Source organism: Dermacentor silvarum, chromosome 8, assembly GCF_013339745.2.
Source record: "Dermacentor silvarum isolate Dsil-2018 chromosome 8, BIME_Dsil_1.4, whole genome shotgun sequence".
Taxonomy (NCBI): domain Eukaryota; kingdom Metazoa; phylum Arthropoda; class Arachnida; order Ixodida; family Ixodidae; genus Dermacentor; species Dermacentor silvarum.
This window is the reverse complement of record NC_051161.1, coordinates 174,443,587-174,465,333: the sequence shown is the minus strand read 5'-3', so window position 1 is coordinate 174,465,333 and position 21,747 is coordinate 174,443,587. Positions and strand designations below refer to the sequence as shown.

Here is a 21,747-nt window from a genome sequence, read left to right as displayed (position 1 = left end):
CGACGGCTCATCGGCGTCATCGCTATGTCATGGCTTGCGCCGACGCAGTCTGAGCAGCTGAGCGGACTGCGCTCTCCGCGCAGCTTCCCTCCAGATTGCGTAACTTTTGAACCCGCCGTTACATTCACCGTTATTTTTGTCAGGACCAGCCGTTAAGTTCCTGATGCGTATTCGTTCATGAAATGCGGAGCGCCAGACTGCCTTCCACATCTTCTTTGCTCACGTAAGTAGTCACTGCCACTTTGACACCTGTCGTGTTTAATTATTTACGGTTTTCAGGCGGGAGTTTTAGGTGGAAGTTTTAGGCGGTAATGAAGTTTTGCAATGAAAGTGCCTTGATTTTAACTGGAATCTCTAATATTGTTTAAGAGGCATGTTTACGTCTGCGTACGTTTCTTTTATTGTGTGCGTATTCAGGTTTGCCAAAGCTGTCTCAAATTACCTCTGTGACGTTTCGTTGACCGGTGATCGTTAGGATGACGATGACATTCCCGTTTGGGGCGGAATGATGAGACGTGCTACGATCTTCGCGTAGCCTCAGCATTCTTCCGTCAACGCTCTTGAGCGAGATCACTCGTGTGCTTTTCCGAGCATGAAAGATGCCCGCGAATACACGCAAAACTGCCGAACGACTGGTCGCTCGAGACAGTTTGCGTGTATTGGCAGGCATCTTTCACACTTGGAAAAACATTTATGTAGCTCATATTGAGAAACAGAAAGCGGTATCGGGAGTTTCTCATGTTGCTTTACAATCTTCTCATTGACACTTTTCATCTAACTATAGTAATTGAGAAGTTGATCAATTAATTAAAACTAATTATCTAACTAGGCGGAATGCAAAAAATAATCTTGAGTATCTCCAACATTACCTTGGTTTTCTGTCCTGGTACGTGGCACTTGCATATTTTTAACGTTTGGCTAAAGTTAAATGAAACACCCTGTATGTAGTGCACTGTTGCCTTGTTTTTTGTAACATAATCCGACAGTGCAGCTATTTACCGCATCTTTTCTTAGGATACCTAGCATTTTTTGGCTTTAGTCATGCAGCAAATAAATTTTGAGGTCGCACTGGCGTTTTCTTTTTTTTTTGCAAGTCTGTGCAGTAACACAATTCTGTTAAAAAAAGAAAAATTCCAATATACAGTTGTAATAGGCACTGCTGTTACATTATAAACATAGATACTCCGAGTTTATTAATAGAGTTTTTTTGTAAGTTACTATGCAGGGACATACCTACGTGCAAGAGAGAAGGCGCGTGAGGGTGAAGACACCGATCATGTACCCTCTACAGGTGCCGAAAGGGGCAGACGAAAACGCCGCCGCCCAAAGGGCCACCACGAAACTCCTGAACTCCAAGAACCCAGGTAACTGTTATTTCATATTAAAGTAGTACGAATTAAATTTTCAGCGTGACACATATACAGTCGTATCTCGATAATTCGAACTCGAAGGAGCCTGAAAGTTTGTTCGAATTAAAGGAAGGACTTATTTCTGAAGTATTCGTGCACCACAGCACGACGTACGAACGGAGTCGTTATATATCACGGCGCGCAAGCAGATGGCGAGCAGGGGCCACGATACTGCCCACGATGACCACCGCTCACTTCGCGATAACGGCAGAAAACGATGCTGTAGGGAGCGGGCGGCGCCAGCACGGCGGCGCCGGGCGCGCGCGGACACGTTGAAGGTGAGGGAGGAGGGCGTCAGGGAAGCGGATTTGGCTTCAGCAGTGGTGACCCCGTTGCTTCGGTGACTCGTAGCTCCCTCGTAGCTCCCCCACCTTCGACTGTCTCCGTGCGCGCCCGCCGCCGGCCCGGCGCCAGCTTAGCCCTCCCCCTTTCTTTTCCTGCCGTTGAAGCGAGCGTTGGCCGGTTGTGAGCAGTTTCGTTGGCCAGACTGGGCCTCCGTTGTTGCTTCCATCTGCGTCGCAGCCGCAGCGTTGAGACATCGACTCGTACACGCGTGTTACGGCGCGACGACGTAACGGCGACCTTGCCATTTGAGAGAGAGAAATTTCCGCCGCGGTTCTTGTTCTTTTATTGCAATTATATGGACACTCCAAGTGGATTTTTTCCGCCGTCGCCGTGATATTCCGTATAAAGTGCAACGGCGATGAAATCGTCGCCGCGCGCCATGTGTGGGTTTTAGTGTGTGGGCTCATTTCGGTGTAGGCAATAAATTGCATATGCAAGCACTCTTGAGCATAATTGATTTATAAACTGCACGAGCTTAACCTTTAACCTATTGGCTTGCGTAACTATAAATGTCACCAAGTTCAAAGTTAGTGAAACTGGGTGGAAAATTACGGCTTATGTTCCCACCTTGTGTGTGGATGACTCACTGTTCTTGTAAAAAAAATTCTTTACAAGTGCTTGGCAATGTTATTGTGTGGAGGGTTTCAAACAGGCAAGTCATAGGCGTGCAACATTTTAATGGTTTAAATAGAAGCAACTGAGGTTCTTACTGTATATGCTTGAAGCAGCCGTGCTGCAAATGGTCGCAGTTATTCAAGGTTGCACTCGTCTGCTGTCTTTTATTTTTTAAGGAATAGCAATATATTTGCTCAATCTGAAGTATGCGATGTGTTGGATAGGCTGGTGTTTAGGTATATGCTCAAGCCTGCGCCATTTCTGAATTGGCTATGTGATCTGTGGCAAATAAAATTGGGGTGGTGTAACAATGCTGTCACACTGAAGCTGTGCCTTTGCAGAGTCGCACTTACCTCTTTTCTCGTACAACATTATCAGAAATGCATTATCTATTCCTTTCTTTGAATTCTAATTGGCACCTACTTCGCATATGTTTAGGAGGCTGCTGTCATCTACCAGTCGCCAACTAGTCAAGACAACAGCCTCCTGAAAGCTAGCAAAATAGCCGACGCTTACACTGGTTGGCGATTGTACATGCAACACCTTCAGTTAGATGTAAAGTATGTCTCCAAGGCAACAGAAGAGAATTTCACTTGTGATCGGTTAATGTTAGAACCATGTTAATAAAGGTGGAATGCTCGAAAACTGTGTGCTTGGACCAATATATTGTAGTGCTGCCCATTGCCAAGATATAATGCAGTGCTTATTGACAATGCATTGAAAAACTATACGTTCACTAAGAAAAGTGTACTTCAATTAACATACGTTTTCCACGTGCCTAATGTTTTTGCAGTAAGAAGACCTGCTGAATTAAGGAGCTACAGCCCAGCAGCCTGTTCGAAACCAGGTTTATCAAGGTTGATACCTGTAATGGACGTTACTCGTCCAGTCGTGTTTACTTTTTGCAATAAAAAAAATGTTACTGCTGTATGTGTTTCGTGTATTGCTCAAGCACACACCTGCATGCTGCCGGCCGGCGAAACGCCGCAGGGGCATGGGGAGAGGGAAGGAAAGGGAGACGAGGGGGCGCTAGAGAGGAGGGTGAAAGAAAACGGATGTCAAAATCCCGATTGTAGCAGGATTCAATCTGTATTTTTTAAATGCTTCTAATGGTCTTACAAAATCCCATTTTAAGACGGGATTTTTCGAAACTACTTTAAGCAGGATTCTAGAACTTCTTGCAATAGTCATATCCGCCGGACATTAGCAACGATATACGACCGTTTATCACCTTCTAAACGGACTGCACGGATTTTTTAGTGCATCTTTCAGACGTTCATTTAGTCTTGGCGAATCGGTATGGAAGCAGTTTTCTATCGCTTTTGTGCTAGCTGGGTATATGGACCACGAGCTTAACGCGCGTGCTTACAAGTACGAACGAAGCTACAGCGTACAGTGTCAATAACGTTGCAATACCGAAATAGTCGTGGGCTTCAGCTCTCACTGACAAAGAGTGTAGCCATGGCATTTATGCGGAAGTCAATGGCCTGCTACGCCATCATGATTGATGGCAAGATTATACCTTCGGTAACCCACCCACCACAAGTTTCTCGGAGTCACCATTGACCATGACTTGTCTTGGTCGAAGCACATCTCTGCATTGAGAAAAAAGCTGGACAGCTTTGCACAAATCATTCGACATATTGTTACAGTGCGTCAAAGGTAGTGGAGCGGCAGCATCAGCAGCAACAACATGAGGAGAGCAGCGAGGAAGAGAAGGACGACGTGGAGTATCGGCACCCACTTGCCCTACGGCTATCTGCAAAAAAACGCCTTCTACACACCCCGTAACAGAGTGGTGGAAGGTTCGGGGTATCTAAGCATCCAACAACGGAATCACTACCCCCTGAACCTCGTCGCAGCCGTCGACTGGCGGGACTTCCACCATCCTCAACAGCAGGCATGTCCCGAGAAACTGAAGCTCCGAGACCGACGGGCGCTTCGCAACTGTACAAGGAGCCACCCAGCTTTGCCGGGACTGGCAGTGAGGATGTGGACGAGTGGTTGAAGCAGTACCGACGGGTGAGCAAACATAACGGCTGGGACTCCGCCTCTCAGCTGTCAAATGTTGTGTTCTCGCTCACGAACACTGCTCTCATGTGGTACGACAACCACGAGAACACGCTTACGACCTGGGATACATTTGTCCAAGAACTAAAAAAGTGCTTTGGGGACTCCGCAGCGAGAAAGAAGCGAGCTGAACAGACTCTGTCCCAAAGGGCCCAACTCTCTGGCGAGACATGTACTATGTACATAGAAGAGGTCCTCAAGCTATGTAGACTCGTGGATTCAAGCATGTCTGATGAAGATAAGGTGGGTCATCTTCTCAAGGGCATAGCTGAAGATGTATATCAGTTCTTGATTGCTAAAGAAAACCTGACATCTGTGGCCGACGTCATCCAACATTGTCGCACGTTTGGAGCTCTGAAGATGCGTCGCGTGGCACCGAAATTTGGCCGTTTGGCTAATGTGCTGACATTGGCCTGCGTTGACGCGAGCACACCATCAATCTGTCGTCTACAATACGACAGATAGTTCGGGAAGAGCTCCTCCGGTGCCACGAAATCGGCCGTTATGGTAGCGGTGACTCACGAGGCAACGAGCCCGGACTACCAGCTACGTCGTGGCAACCCTCTATTAATGCGGCGAACGTGGACGACTATAGAGCTGTGCTTCCATCTGCACCCACCAACCGGCCACGCTTCAACAACGAGCAGCAGCGCCGCACTTCTTATCTGGCGCAGCGGTACCGTACCACTTATTCAGGGTACAGAGAATACGACGATCATAACCCATGCTCGGTGGCGGAAATGAAGGCTTTGAGCAGCACCGTGAATTTCGGCCTCCTCGTGTGTGCTATAGTTGCGGGGTCCCTGGCCACATCGCCAGGTTTTGCAACTGCCGCCGACCTTTCCGAGAAGAACCTTCACGAGTGACGTACCAGTCAAATTATCTACCCTTTTCCGCGTCATGGTCCCCACGCCCGCCAAACAATCGTGGAATCCGTCAAGGTAGCTTCCGGAATCCGTCACCAGCCTCCGATCGCAGCTTAACACCAGTGCCTGCTCCACGTACTTGGCGGTCTCCATCGCCGCGGCGTCTCCGGCTATCCCCACCACCGGAAAACTAGGCAGTGCGGCCGATGGGGGTGAGGTCGCTGGATACCGTTCGCTGCCAACCGACGCCAGTTTTCATGCTGAAAAACAAAGTTCACGTGCTTGTTGACGATATACCTACAATGGCTCTTGTGGATACTGGGGCAACAATTTCCGTGATGAGCTTAAATTTTAAAGCCCTACTGGGACAAAAAGTGATGTTTTCGTGGAACAATATTTCCACGTTTCGTAGTGTTAGTGGTGACACGTTGTGCCCGATTGGTGTTTGTACTGCGGATGTGTGTTTGTGTGGCAAAGTATTTACCACTGAATTCGCCGTTATTCTTCGATCCACGCATGATGTTGTTTTAGGCATCGATTTCTTGCAGGAGTGTGGTGCAACCGTTGACTGTCGAAGTGGGGAGCTTTCGGTACAACGCGAGGTTATAACAGGACTCATGGAGAACTCGCCACGTGAAGAAGGTGCCTTTTGTGTTTCGGAGGACATCGTCATTCCCCCACTATGCGCTGTATGCGTTCCGGTCATTTGCTCTGGTGCCAACCCCACCACATTTGATGCCGCGACGGAGCCGCTTCATTCGGCCTGTGTGAAGAAGAACGTTTTGGTTCCGCATTGTTTAGTATCGGTAGTTGAAGGACACTCTGGATTATGGGCAATGAACTATGCGGCCCAGCCCATACTTCTCCCTTCAGGCATGAAGCTCACTCTCTTCAAAGAAGAGACACCGGCGTTACTGGCTGTACTCGGAGCTGCAGACGAGTCCCTCCATCCCTGCCCATCGGACTCGAAACTACTTCAGAAGGTGAGCAAGTCACTCAGCACGAGTGAGCGCTACACGTTACTGGATGTTCTATCCAAGCACTCGCAAGTGTTTGACTTTTCGCAGACTGACACGACGTCCCAAATTCCGACATCTCGAATACGCCATCGTATAAATACCGGATCAGCGCACCCTATACGACAGAAGCCGTACAGAGTATCCCCGATTGAGCGCAAGATAATTGGCGAGCAAGTTCAGGAAATACTGCACAGGGGGATAATTCAGGAGTCCGCGAGTCCCTGGGCTGCACCTGTCATCCTCGTTAAAAAGAAAGATGGCAGTTGGCGATTCTGTGTTGATTATCGGCGGCTAAACAATGTTACCAAGAAAGATGTCTACCCACTTCCGCGAATAGATGATGCCTTAGACTGCCTTCATTCAGCTTCTTACTTTTCTTCTGTAGACTTGAGATCCGGCTACTGGCAAATCCCGATGCATACCGAGGATAAGGAAAAAACGGCGTTCGTAACACCCGATGGACTTTTTGAATTCAATGTCATGCCGTTCGGCTTGTGCAACGCACCTACCACCTTCGAACGATTCATGGATACTATTCTGCGAGGTCTAAAGTGGGAGATATGCATGTGCTACCTCGACGATGTTATTATTTTTGGACGCACATTTCACGAGCACAACACGCGTCTTGGTATTGTACTCAGCTGCATACAGAAGGCTTGTGTTGTGCTCAACTCTAAAAAGTGTCATTTTGGTGAGCGCCAAGCCTTGGTGTTGGGACATCTTGTGGACAAAGATGGCGTCAGGCCTGACCCTGCGAAGACAGAGGATGTTGAAGCATTTGAACCACCTCAGTCTGTCAAACAACTTCGCAGCTTTTTAGGGCTCTGCTCCTATTTTCGGCGGTTCATTCCTCGATTTGCTGACGTCGCTTATCCCTTGACCAGCCTCCTGCACAAGAACGCCGCTTTCGAGTGGACGCCTGATTGTTCTGTTTCCTTTCGACAGCTGAAGTGTCTGCTGACGTCGCGACCGATCCTCCGACACTTCGATCCTTCCGCGCCAGCAGAAGTCCACACAGATGCGAGTGGTGTAGGTCTTGGTGCTGTTCTGATTCAGCGCGTGGATGACAAAGAGCACGTCATCGCCTACGCAAGTCGGTCATTAAGCAAACCCGAGCGTAACTACACGGTGACTGAGCAGGAATGTCTTGCTGTCATTTTTGCGGTGCAGCGATTTCGGTCGTACCTGTATGGGCGTCACTTTACGATCGTCACAGACCATCATTCTTTGTGCTGGCTCGTGAATCTTCGCGATCCATCTGGACGCCTTGCACGATGGGCCCTGCGTCTGCAAGAGTACAGCTTCACTGTATCCTGCAAGAGCGGCCGACGACATGCTGATGCCGATTGCCTTTCCCGGATGCCTCTTAGTACAACGGAATGCGACGCCGACAGTTTCGACCACCTCATCGCATCCGTACACCGTGATTTCCCAGATGCCACAACCTTCGCAAGAGAGCAACGTGATGACCCGAGTTTAGAGCCACTTTTCTGTGCAGCGAAAGAGTCGACATCATGTAGTTTTTGTGTTCGGAATGGACTGTTGTATAAGAAGAATTTTTCCGCGATAGGTGCACGGTTTCTTCTGGTGGTGCCAGAAGCCCTCCGCTCTTCTGTTTTGCGCGTCGTGCACGATGATCCAACTTCAGGTCATTTAGGCTCCACGCGGACACTCCATCGAGCCAAAGAAAGGTTTTACTGGCCTCAAATGCGCAAGACCACGGAGACATACGTAGCCACTTGTGCCGAGTGTCAAAGTCACAAGAGACGTACTGCAGCTCCAGCCAGTTTCTTACAGCCTGTGGTGCCACCCAGTTCCCCCTTTGAGCAAGTAGGCATCGATCTCATAGGACCGTTCCCACGTTCTTCCACAGGCAACCGCTGGATCATAGTATGTGCCGACTACCTGACTCGGTTCTGCGAGACGGCAGCACTACCCTCTGCAACTGCAGGCGAGGTTTCCCAGTTTATGCTGCATTGCATTATACTTCGGCATGGTCCCCATCGAGTGATCATTAGCGACCGTGGCCGTCAGTTCACAGCTGATGTTGTTGAAGAACTTCTACGTTTGTGCGCCTCCAACCTGCGACACTCAACGCCTTATCACCCGCAAACTAACGGGCTGACAGAACACACGAACAGAACACTTGTGAACATGATTTCCATGTACGTAAGCTCGGACCACAAGAACTGGGACGAAGTATTGCCGTTCGTCATATACGCATACAACACCGCGCAACATGAGACCACTGGATACAGTCCGTTTTTCCTGCTTTACGCTCGTCCGCCGAGGTACACTTTGGACACTATCTTCCCTTTTGGCAGTCACGACAACGCTTGTATCGCGGAAACTCTCTGCCGAGCAGAGGAGGCTCGGCGCATCGCTCGATTACGTACTCTAGCTTCGCAAAAGCAGTACAAATCCCGATACGACAGTCGACATCGGCAAGTCACTTACGAACCGGGTGACCTAGTGTGGCTATGGACTCCCGTGCGTAAACGCGGTCTATGTCAAAAACTGCTCGCTGACTATGGTGGACCGTTTATTGTGCTTGAGCGTCTCAGCGAGGTGAATTATAGAATTGTGCGCCTCACTTCCAGTGGGAGACGGTCATCCAGGACCAACATCACGCATGTAGCCCGCCTTAAGCCGTTTATTCAACGAAAGCCCCACTGACTACTCGCCCGGAGGGCTTTGTCTGCGAGAGGAGCCATGTTACAGTGCGTCAAAGGTAGTGGAGCGGCAGCATCAGCAGCAACAACATGAGGAGAGCAGCGAGGAAGAGAAGGATGACGTGGAGTATCGGCACCCACTTGCCCTACGGCTATCTGCAAAAAAACGCCTTCTACACACCCCGTAACAATATGTTTGGAAAATCGTGGGGGCCATCCCAATCATCTCTTCTGCAGCTCTACCAGGCACTTTTTGTTGCATACCTCCGCTACAGCGCGCCTGTACTTTCTCGGATTAGTTCATCTGCCGTCCGCACACTTGAAGGAGCTCAAGCTCGCGCACTAAGAATTTGCCTAGGATTACCACGATGTACTTCCACATGGGGCACTATTGCAGAGGCACGCGCATGCCCAGCTCGAGTTTATCTGCAACATGAGCCAATGCGAGTGCATTTAAGGCTACTAACTAGGCATAGTAATCATCCACTGACAAATGTCACAAGTATATGGCCTGACGCCGCCTACTCAGAAGCCATTTTGTCGCAACGGGATCTACTGCTGTTGGACTTCGCACCGCATGGCATACCGGAAGCTCCGCTCTGGACGATGGCAAAGCCGAGGGTGAAAATCTCAATCCCCGGAATAACGAAAAAGTAGAAAATGCCGCTTGCGGGTCTCAAACATTTCGCGTTATCCTACATTGCTTACAAGTACGGACATACCAAACATGTTTTTGCAGATGGTTCTTTTACACAGACCTCTTCCGCAGCAGCTTCCACGGTACCTGCAATGGGGATTACGCAGCGGTTCAAGATAGGACACAAAACATCGTCTACAGCAGCTGAGTTGACCGGCGTTCGAGAAGCAGTCCGCTGCATACTGCAACAAAACCTCGCTAACTGGACAGTGTTCTGCAACTCAAAACTGGTGCTGCAACTCATAAGTAATTATACGAATCACAGAAGCGCATATACAGTTAAACCTAGATATAACGAAATTGACAAATTCCCGAAAAACTTCACTATAAAGAGGATTTCGTTATATGCAGGTTCGGCACGAAAATTCGAAAAATAAACGTTTACCGTATTTACTCGATTCTAATGCGCCCTCAATTGTAACGCGCACCCGTTTTCCTTTTTCGTAGAAGCACTCATCCTCGGAATGTCACACCAGGTACCGGATGCGTGGACGCGTGTCGTTTCGCACAAGCGCGAGGCATCGGAAACGAAGAGCGAGCGTCACGATGGCGTCGTAGCGTCGTATAGTGTTACAGTAGAACCTCGCTGTTACGTTCCCAGGGGCTGCGTTTTCCCGGCTGTTAGGTCGTTTTCGACCGGTCCCGGCACAGCTCCCATAGAACTCAATGCATTGGTAACGCCGCTGTTGCGTCGCAACTGTGGGACCGTTCCCGCATCATACGTTACGAACTGCCACCCCGCGCCGGCCCGAGCGGCCATTTTGACTTTACATGTCGCTTGGCTTGGTGGCTTGACGATGGCATTAGCTGCCAAAGTGCCGGGGCGACAACTACGACGTATTTTCGGTTTCCGCCAGCAAAAGTATGGCCCTTGAGATCCGTATTTGCTAAAGATGGTGTCCATGACGCGTTGTGGCCCTAAAATTGGTTTGGCTCATAGATCTTCCGTATATAAGGGTACGGCCACGCTAGCGGCAAAAAACGCACGCGTCATGCAGCGAGCGGCAAGTTGCCGCGAGGCCACCATCGTGGCACGCGCGTCTTGCCGCGCGGCAGCGCGATAAGATTTCCCGCGCTCTCCGAACGGGCGAGCAACACCGCAAGCGCTCGTTGTTTCATGCGAGAGACGACGATCGTCGATTTAAAACCCGGCGCGGACCGGCGGCGTTCCGGTTGTGATGGCTCCGTGACGTCACCCTCGTCGCTCTTGATTGGTTCTTCATCTCGCGGCACGCGGCATTTGCCGCAGAAATCGAACCCATTTCGCGCGGCACGCCGCAAGACCCCCGATCCCCGATTTCTGCCACTTTTGCCGCCATGACACGTTGCCGCGCGTTTCTGACGCGCGTTTTTGCTGCGTGTTTTTCCCGCTAGCGTGGCCGTACCCTAAAGTCCAAGGGCGATAACGCAGTCGCCGCGCGCCGTATGCTGTATGTGCGAGTGAAAACGTGCGAGGGGAGCCGGACGACCGCGTCTAAATCTCGCGCACGCAAGAAAAGCAGGGAGGAAGCGCGCCTTCTTCCGTTGCGCTCGAGGCACCGGCGAGGGGGGGGGGGGGGGATAGCGGGGCGGCGCGCGGACGCGCAGGCCGTATCTTGAAAGCGATCTGCGTTGGGGCAGAGTCTAGCAGTGTAGGTGCGTCGGCTGCTCGTAGCTTTCTGCGTGCTGTGTGTTCTCGGCGCTCAGTTTGCGTTGAAGCGATAGACAACAGCACGAAGGTCACTTCGCTCGCTTCTCCAGCGGCGCTTCCACACGCCGCCAGCGTTTGACAGCGCGTGTCCGCGCTCATCGAGTCTGATGTGCCACAGCGTGTACCAGCGCGTCGGGAACATCAGCTGGAAAAGGAGAGAGTGCCGGCTTGGCGGGCTAGGCCAGCTGCAGCAAGCGGCAGGATCGTCGATCAGATTTGAATTAAGGGAGGGGGAAATGTCAAGCCAGCGGCGGCAAGATCGCCGGGTCGAGGGATGCAGGGCCACCTCGCACACGTGCGCTCGCTTCGCATTCCATCGCGGCGGAGAAGGTGCTTCCGGTTGCTGCTCGCGCAAAAATGACAAAATTTGGGGTGAAATCTCTAGGTGGTCGAAGGATAAAATTCGTTATATCGAGGGGGTCTCCCGCTGCCACTTCGTTACGTAGAGGTCTCAAATACATGTGCTTCTATGGAGTAACGGCGGGAAATCGAAAAACTTCGTTATATCCAGGAATTCGTTAAATGGAGGTTCGTTATAAGCAGGTTTAACTGTAGTCCTCTAATCTAGGACATCATGGCTCTGCTTACTGAGGCGTCTCAATCCGGACATACCATTGCGCTGCAGTGGATTCCCAGCCACTGTGGAATAGTCGGAAATGAGCAGGTTGACGCGAAGGCAAAAATGGCGCACACTGACGGGGAGATTATAAAACTTCCCTTTTACCATTATGACATCAACGCCTTGCTAAACAACTCCATCAAAACGTCTATGGCGCGACAATGGGACAGCCCCAAATATCGGCAAGAGCGCCTCCATAGACTTGACACCGGTTTGCGATTCCGACTTCCACTTCGGATGCGGAGAGGCCAGGAAACACTGATCCATCGATTACGGCTTGGTGTGGCATACACTCGCAAATACCTTTACAAGATTGGACGAGAACGGGACCCTGATTGCAGCGTCTGTCACACTCCCGAGACAATAGACCACATACTTAGCGCATGCTCTCAATATGCGGCCGAGCAAAGGACACTAAAGCATAGTGTTGACTGGACTCCCGCCCCTTTTCGGAAGCAAAGATTTTAGGCATTTGGAGAAGCATTGATCATACCCAGCGCACCATAAGATCACTTTTGAACTTTATGTGTGAGACGGGCCTAGACGGTCATCTCTAGGACCTGTGCAGTGTGCGAAATGTGTTTGTGCGATGACGTTTTGTGTGGACAACACTACTCCTGCGTGTAGTGTGTGAAAAGTGCACAACCGCGTATTGGACGTGTGTAAATAGTAGCTCATTGTACGATATCATAATCATCCGCCACCTCCCTGTATCTCCCACTTCCCCTTACCCCAGTGAGGAGTAGCAGGCTAGAGACACGCTCTCCAGGCCGACCTCTCCTCCCTTCTTTTCATTAAAATCTACTCCTCCTCCTGCTTTCTTAGCATTCGCATATTGACTATGTTGCTAATAACGCTAACCGTATGGTTGGTTACTCTAGAAAGTTGGTTACTCTAGAAAGTATTCAAAACCGTGGTGCACGCTTTGTCTTATCTAATTATTCTCGCTATGCAAGTATCTCATCAATGAAACAAACTCTTAACTTACCATATCTTTCGTCATGCCGCAAATGTTCCCGTCTCTCCCTTTTTCACAAAGTTTTTCATTTGAACCCCCTTTGAAAAGAAACCCTTCTTGCCCCTCTCTCTTATATTTCATCCCGCACTGACCACTGCCTCAAAGTCAGGGTGCCATTGTTCCGCACAAACGGGTACAGTGACTCATTCATCCCTAGGACAAGCACGGACTGGAATCGCCTTTCCGCATCAGTCGCGCACTCATCACCGACTCTACCAACTCCAAGACCGCTGTTCGAATGTGTTTTGTTAATATTCTTGGTTTGTATTTTTCCTGCTTTATTTTTTGTTTTTGACTCCACTCCTTTCTGTAACGCCGGACTTGGAAAGTACATGAAATAAATAAATAAATAAGTAAATAAGTTCACCGACTGCAACTTGGTAAATTGCAATATGTGTCATAAATTAATTAACTATGAGGTTAATTTGTAATTTTTTGTTAATTAGTTAAACATCTGTTTCGATTTCTCGTACTACTGTCCGCCTCATCAATAATAGCTACCTGCCACAGGCACTTTCTAAAAATTCCATAAAACTGAAACATGAACTCACTGAGGAGAGTGGGCATGGGGTAGGAGAAATTAGGAGAGAGCATCGCAGCACGACTGACATCAAGAAGTAACGGCCTAACACGTGATCACCACATCAGAGCGCGCGGTAGGTTTAATGCTGCCTCGCTGCAGGGTGCAAGGCAGCAGCTGAACGGGTGCGCACTGATTTGAAACTATTGCGAACCAAACATTATCGGCCAATACGTTGCCTCTCAGAGTCACGTTTTGACCCTATACTGCGAGGTAAAAAGAGAAGGAAATGGCTTGACGGTGAGTTCGCTTGCCAAGACGTGCTGCCTCACGTAATGATCTTTCCATAGTTAATTTCTTCCTCCGTGGGGGCGGGCTCTCTTCAGCCCCAGGCAGCCTGTGTGACATCTGCGTAAAGCGGGGAAGCACTTGGCAATCTCGGCAGGACTCGGGAAAACAGTCGACAGTCGCTCTCGGTCTTCGCAGTCGCGCTGTCGTTGCTCGTACTCTGCATTCTATAGTACGATTTCAAAATTTTCAAGCCACTTTAGTCACTGTCTAGAAAATGATTAATCGAAGTGGTTTAATTGATTAAACCAATTAAATTAAAGCTAGACATCGATGACGATTAATAGTTTTATGGCATACTTTTAGTCGATTAATAGATTAACCGTTCATCGATATTACCATCCCAACCGCGGGTGCGCCACAAAAAAAAAAAAAAAAATGCCGTCCTCCTCTCCTGGCCTTTCTGGTATCCCCAGCGGACATCACGATGTCACCAGGGTGCATCTGCTGATGTCAACCAGGTCGATGATGTTGATTGGTCGAGCAAGACCCTACGGCTTATGGTTAGTCTGCTAGCAGCTACGTGCGCTCCCTGCTCTTTCTCGCTGTGTTGCTTGCCTGTGCGCGCTTGCGAATCGGTAATTACAGCCTGCAATGCAAGTGCCGAATCGCTCGCGTTCCAACACAGTCGTGCTTAGCGGCCTGATTAGCTGTGCGAACAGAGTGCGACAGTGTTGGCCTTTCTAGACGTGCGCGAAACACAGGGTCCATAGCGGCATGCTTCGCATGAGCACGGGCCGGCACAGAAGGAACAGCAGGTAGCTGAGAAGCGCTGAGTCACAGCTAAGGCCCGTCCACATTACCGGCACGGTAACTCGGGGCACGCCGTTTGCCATTTGCAAGCCACCGTTCGACAGCGGTTTTGCTCGCGAATGGCGAGATTTTCTTGCCGTACGTAGAGAGGATGAGAACGGGACTCATTTGTGCAGCAGCCTCACCGCCGCTGATCGCTCGACGGCACCAATATCGTCGCTAGGCCTTTTCTGGTTCCCTTCAAAGCTAAAGCAGACGGCACTTCGGAATGAATTACTGACGCTCACGAGCCACAATATTTTCTTATCGTTTTTGTCGCTCTTCGCAATAATTGTACACAAAGAAAGATACGCCAATATTAGGAGCGCCGTCCGCTGCAATGCGAGCACAGCCGAGCTGGTCTCCCGTTGGTAGCCGTGCGCTGCAGCTGAGCTCGACAAGTATCAGAGCTCTCATTCATGTTAAACAATTGACAGCGGATGTTGTTTTTCATAAAATGTAAATTTATGCATCGCTTTATCTAGCAGAAATAATTTCGTTTCGAACAGAAGCTGCAGCCGATGTTTTCGTCGCCGGCGGCGGATACGCGCAGCTTCGCGCGTCGTTGATTGGCCCGTCAATCGTGCAGCGAGTGGTGCGCCAGCCGAACTGCCGTATACTATGGACACCTCTCGCACGGCAGACGTTCTACGGCACTGGAGGCCGGTTCGCTGTCGGTATACTTGCCGCTAGCCTGGACGTGCCTTAACCGGAATGGAGAGTGGTTTGAGAAGCGCGTTGGTGATTACGTATGTCATGTGACATTTGGAGGAGCGCTCGACGAGGAGGAGAGACTAGCCAACGAGGAGAGTAATGAAGGAAAGAGTGAAACGAGAGAGGGCCGTGTTTCAATCATCAAACGCGTGTAACTCCGCTATTATGGCACCATTTCGAAAAATTCTCGCGGCTACGTGTTCTTTGTGGACTCGAGCACAACTGCAACACCATGACCAAATTTCGAACTCTGGTTGGTTTAGGGGCCCTTCAAGTGTAATAAACAAAAGTTTGTTTTTGTGCTTGGAAGTTTTCTGTGAATTGAAGTACTGTGTGAACTCATGTACTGTTTTACATTGTATGTTTATATTCTGTAAAAGAGACAAGCATTTTCTCGTGACCCATCCGAATAAGTTTCAACGTTTCAACTCTGTCAAGAAGGAAGAACACAAATTAGCTTTATAACTGCGACCATTGTGCGCATCGGGAATTGGAAAGGTAATAACGATTCAGACGTCAACTTTGTCATATACAGTAAAAGCTCGATGATACGATCACGGCTAATACGAATTTCCGGATGATACGAATTTTTCTGTGGTACCGGCCGAGCCCCAATACTTTGCAACGTGCTAGAGAACAGTTGTTACGAATCGATTTCTGGCCTGCGTCGGTTGATACGAATAAACGCCGCCCCCACCGACGGCCGCGAAAGAGAACAGCGCGCAGTCACGCGCTTTCTCCCGTTCTCTTTTGGTGCGGAGGCGCGGACGCGGCGCCGGACAGCGCGGACTCCGCGACTGGGCGCGAAGAGTTTGAAGCGGTGGCGCTTTTGTACTTTTCCTCCTTTTCGGCGGCCGCCCATCGGACGGAGTGGCTGCTGTGCTTCCGGCCGCGTTCTTTGTGTTTGCGCCATTTTACCTAGTCGCAGCGAGCTATGTCTACCGATATAGAAGGACATTAGAGACTTTTTCTTCAAGAAATAAATGCTTTTTACGTACATGTGCCTGAGTGAGTTTACCTCAGACTCTTTAATTTAGCTACAGTCGAATCTCGTTAATTCGAACACGCTTATTTCGAACATACCGCGCACCGACAATGCTCTTAGCAGCGCGCCAAATCACGCGGCGGCGCCTCCGACCGGCATTGCTCGGACACCGCCGTAGAGCAAAAGCTCAGGAGAGACCCCTCAATGCCGCGCGCGAAGGAACGGGGTAAAAAAAAAAAAGAACCCGCGGCGGAAATTTCACCCTCTCTCAAATTGCAAGGTCGCCGTTTCTGCATCGCGCCGGAACAAGCGTGTACGTACCGACTAGAGTGTTCTAGACAACCGTATTCTAGCACACACTAGTGCCGACGTCTCAGCCACGCGGATAAAATGGCAGTGAACCCTTCTCCTCTATGCTTCCTCTATTTTCTAGTCGCATGTTGACCTTGCACGCTGCGGCAGCAGCGCAGAGGGAAGCAGCGGCGGAGGCGCAGTCGGGCCAACGAAACTGCCCACGCCCGCAAACGCTCGCTTCCCGATAACGGCAGAAAACGAAACTTCAGGCAGCGGCTAAAATAAGCTGGCGCCAGCCCGCCGGCGGGAGCGCACGGAGATGTGCGCACGGAGTCGAAGGTGAGAAAGCTACGAGGGAGTTGAGAGGGATGGAGGGCGAGGGGAGCCACAGAAGCGGCGGAGTTGACCGGCCAAATCCGCTTCCCTGCCGCCCTCCTCCCTCACCTTCGACGGTCTCTGCGCGCACCCGTGTGCCGGCGCCGCCCGCTCCCTGAAGCTTCGTTTTCTGCCGTTATCGGGAAGCGACCGTTAGCCGGCCTGGGCAGTTTCGTGGCCCGCGCTTGCTATGCGCTTGCTCGCCGCGATATTTCATGACTCGCACCGTTCGTGCATCGTGCTATGGTGCACGAATACTTCAAAAATACGTCCTTTTAATTCGAACAAATTTTCGGGCCCCTTCGAGTTCGAATTATCGAGATTCGACTATAGTTTTAATTGTTTCGATAATACGAATTTCGGCTAATACGAATATTTTTCGTGACCCCGTGAGATTCGTATCATCGAGCTTTCTCTGTAACTGTATTTACTACCACGACAAACACAGCTCGGAATCGGCGCAGTTGCCGCCAAAGTTTAGGGGCAAGGATCACTCGCTTTCGCGAGATCGGAGAGTGGCCTTGCTGTCAGCATCATCCTTGACTTTATCATTTTACTGATCACGTTAACATACTCTAAGCGAATAAAATAATGTTGGCATTTTGTTAGTATGACAGCACCGCAATTGAAGCGAGCTTGACCAAGCGCGAGTAGCACGTATCGAGGTGCGAGGCATGAAACGAAGGAGCGGCGCTCCCCTCCCGTTCGTGTCGCCTACCCCTTCTAGCCACCATACTCTAATCTAAAATTCTCTACTATCGCACTTCGACACTGACCTCACCGCAGCCGGGCACGAGCAAGTGCCCGGCTGCGTGAGGCAGCTTAGTACATACAGCAATGTGTGGCTACCTAGAGAATACAGAAGAAGAGCAGACTACTGCAGGCTTCATGACACCACAACATTAAAATGTGGGACAAGATTATGATGAATATCTGCTCGGATTGCAATCTTGCCCCTATTTGCATATACATTTATTAGACCCCAAACCTTACGATTGACACTTTCTCACTGTTTTCACCATGCTGTTGTTTCTGCTGCTAAATCTGTATTGTCCCTCCATCATGGTATGGCATTATTAAAAAAAAAAAGAAAAGGAACATTATGGACTGTCCGTTTCTCCATAATTTGCGCAGGACTTACCTCAGTTCTGTGACCGGTGGCCCTAGCAAAACGCTCGAACTCGGCATTGCTGACTTCGTGTACATCGATGTAGAAGTCATTGACACGAACTGGCCTTGCAGGATTCTCACCATCAGCCACAAAGACGGGCTTGTCTGTCCCCATCTCAAACTCACCGCCCCGCACAAGTACCATCTGGTTGGTTCTCGGGTGCTCTGTGCTGCTCCAACCTGGACAGAAATCCCAACATGGAAGTCGCATTCAGAAGCGCTTCTCGTGCAAGTTTTGTCACTCACAACACATTTGCAGCACTTCTCTGGTTAGACAAAAGAACATCTCTAACCATTTTGTTAACCCACACTAGCTCCTGCTACACGTCTGACAGCTACAATAAAGAGCCTCGTGCTTTTAATTATATATGTGATCTTCAATAGCACTGGTATGACTACACTTCAGTCAAGATGTCTTGTTTTGGAGGAAGAAACATAACAGAGAAAAACACTGCAGAGCTATGCTTGGAGGCAACAAACACTATGGACATATTTTTACTCCTACTGTATACATGTACACCCGTGAGCAAAAGTATACGAACCAGGGATTGCACGATAAAACCGATTTTCTCCTCTGCCTGTGAGTGTAACCTGAAATTAAAGACTGCAGTCCAAACTTGGCATTGCGAATGTTCTAGTGCCCTCGTCAGTTTCCGTTTATGCATGTTAATTTTGAAGAAATTCTGTTTTTGTGGCGACCCCGTGGTCCGTATACTTTTGCTTACAGGAGGACATGCATACATACACACATACATATGTATACACTTATATGTACTCCTTCTGAACAAGTTCTTCCTCTTTTTTCTTTTTATTCATAAATACCGTTCACTTGGGGTCTTACAGGGCAGGTAAATACTAAACACAAAATACGTAATACTACAATACATGAATAAGAGTTTTAATACAGCACTAGAGTAGTAGGGGGAAGCAATATATAGGATAAAACAAAAAACAATCTTCCAACACAGGTAAAATATTCAACAAGCATATTTAAGTAATAAGAAAATGCTAGAAGAATGCACAAAAGAATAAATATAGAAAAATAGTACAGCCTAATAAATGTTGTGAACAAACAGTTATTTACTGAAGTGAGAACTGCCTGCATATTAGCAGGTTATGTTCACTGATGTTCAGTAATTCATCCCACTCTTCCACCGCTGTAGATAAACATCATTGGTCAAAAGCATTAGTTCAACCACGTAGGCACTAGGCAGCACAAGAGTTGAAAAGGAGCCGTGATGTGCAGGCTGGAGGAGTCAGTATTTTTCTATGTAGGTGTGAGGAATTACTATATAATATGTGAAACAAACAATTAAGCAATCGTGGAATGATTTAATATTGCTAGTGCTGTGATGGAGGGCAATGTCAGTGCAATGTGACAAAATGGACTGCGTAATTTGTAAAGGCTTCTACTGAAGTAGGTTTGGTGCATTCCTGTGCTTTCAGCTCTCTCTTGGTTTGTCTAACCCCATTTCACTATTTTCCATTAATACATGGCTCCACTGATGGTGTAAGATACATGTCGCCTCATTTTTCACTAACAATTAAATTGCAAAACAGTGTGCTGCCTCCAGTAACGGTTTCCTTTGCAACTTAGACATCTCCTCGTACAAAAAACGAAAAAAAAAAAAGTGCGACTTTCGGTAGGGCAATTTAACACTGTGCTAGTGCTTGCTTCTAGCGCAACAAACCTTTAAGCAGGCAGAATGTGCACGTCATTTTCTTAAAAAGCTGACAGTCCACAATCCTTCAGTAGCGTGTCGAATGAGGCTCGTGACGGTAATAGCGCTAAAGACAGAAGAATGACGAGAGCTGTGTTTGTCTCCTCTCATCATGTCTTTAGAGCTGTTACCATCAAGTCCCGAATCTTTGTACAGTCGAACTATAATATAACAAACAAGAATATAATGAATTCTCAGATATAACAAATTAAATCTAATATATCCCTCGCCAATATTAGCCTGTAACGAAATAGTATGCTTATAACAAATATCCGATAGAACAAACATAACTTCAGGGGTGGGACTGCCCAAAGTCATTTTGGCCCAATTTTTGGAGCAGTTGGGAGCAGACAAAATTGCATTTTGGAGCAACTTGGAGCAGAGTAAATTTCATTTAGGAGCAGTTTGGAGCAGACCAATCTGAATTTTGGTAGAATAATGTAATATGGTAGCATAATTTGAAACCATGATGAAACAAAGAATTAACCAACACAAAGCACGTTGTAGAAGCACGCTTTGGAGCTATAGCGTACTAGAATATGAAAGAGTGGGTCGAGCGGTGGAGCGGTGTTTATTTTCTTGTAAATCCAAAAACATCGGTGGAACTACAATCGAACTATATATTCCCGCGCCGATGCTCATGATGATATCAGAAAATGTTCTCAAATTATGCGGTCCAATCGACGCGCTAACATAACTTCTGTGTTACCGTGTGTCCCCACAGACCCAGAGAGCCGCAGTCAACCCTGGGTTGGTATATCGTAAAACTATTCCAATCTGTCTTTATTGCGATATTGTCACGCAGTAGTGACGGTAAAGAAAACAGTCGCAAAACTGTGTATGACGAAACTGGTTGTTTATTGGGCGAACCTGTGGTCACAAAAGCAAGCTACACTCAAACTCAAAGTACAACGATAGCGGCGAACACAGTCGGCGATCGTCGAAAATCTGAACAGCGGCGAAACGCGTCGGCTTTTATACCTGAGTCATCGAAGGTTCCAGAATAATCCCTGGTACGCGCGTGTCTTCCAGAAAGTTCTAGACAATTCGCGTCGCTCATACAATCAGATAACATAAGCGTCGGTGAAAACAGGCAACGGAAAGAAGCATCGATAACGTTCTAGAAACTTCCGATACAGGCGCATCCTGCACCGAGCGATAACGTTTAACATTTGTTAGCCGGTGGAAAGCGGCCATCGGCGAAAGATAAACATGAATACGTGTCAATATCAAATATATAGACAGTCCAGGTGCATTTCTGCCGTCGTCGTCGCCGTGATGTTCCGTATAAAGCCCAGGGGCGATAAAATCGTCGCCGCACGCCGTATGCTGTATGTTCGAGTGAAAGCGTGCGAGAGTGAGCCGACGATGGCAACTCAGTCTCGCGTGCCGTCTTCGGTCGCCCGCAATGTCCCACGGGGGGAGGGGGCGTTCTCCGGTCGCTGCTGCGTATGGCACAAGTGATCTGCGATGGGGACAGAGTGCGAGTGCTCATAGCTTTGCGCGCACTGTGTTTTCGCTGCTTAGCTCGAGTTGAAGCGAGAAGCAGCACAAATGTCAATCCGCTCGCTGTTGCTGCTGCCGCGCTTCCTCACTCCAGTGTTTAGACGGGCAGTTTCCGGGGTCATTGAGTGAAACGTGTTCATGTTTGTTTGCGTGACACCATGCTTGTTAATTTAGTTAGTAAGCGAATGTTTACAAGTTTATACGGCCGATAAAACTACTATCCTTAATTAGTATAGCTGTCTACTAATCGTTGCTTCGCCTTTCGGGCATAAAAACAGATTGGAATATTTTTACAGTATACT

The 21,747-nt window shown here is 48.8% G+C and overlaps 1 protein-coding gene across 1 annotated transcript in view; it reads right to left on the bottom strand.

Moving 5' to 3' along the window:
- The window catches only part of LOC119461852 (formylglycine-generating enzyme-like), a 148,700-nt gene that overhangs the window by 116,154 nt on the left and 10,799 nt on the right, over positions 1–21,747 (bottom strand). The window contains exon 2 of the mRNA XM_037723221.2: positions 18,190–18,398. Coding sequence (XP_037579149.1) covers positions 18,190–18,398 — 209 coding nt within the window. The remainder of the gene's footprint in view (positions 1–18,189; positions 18,399–21,747) is intronic.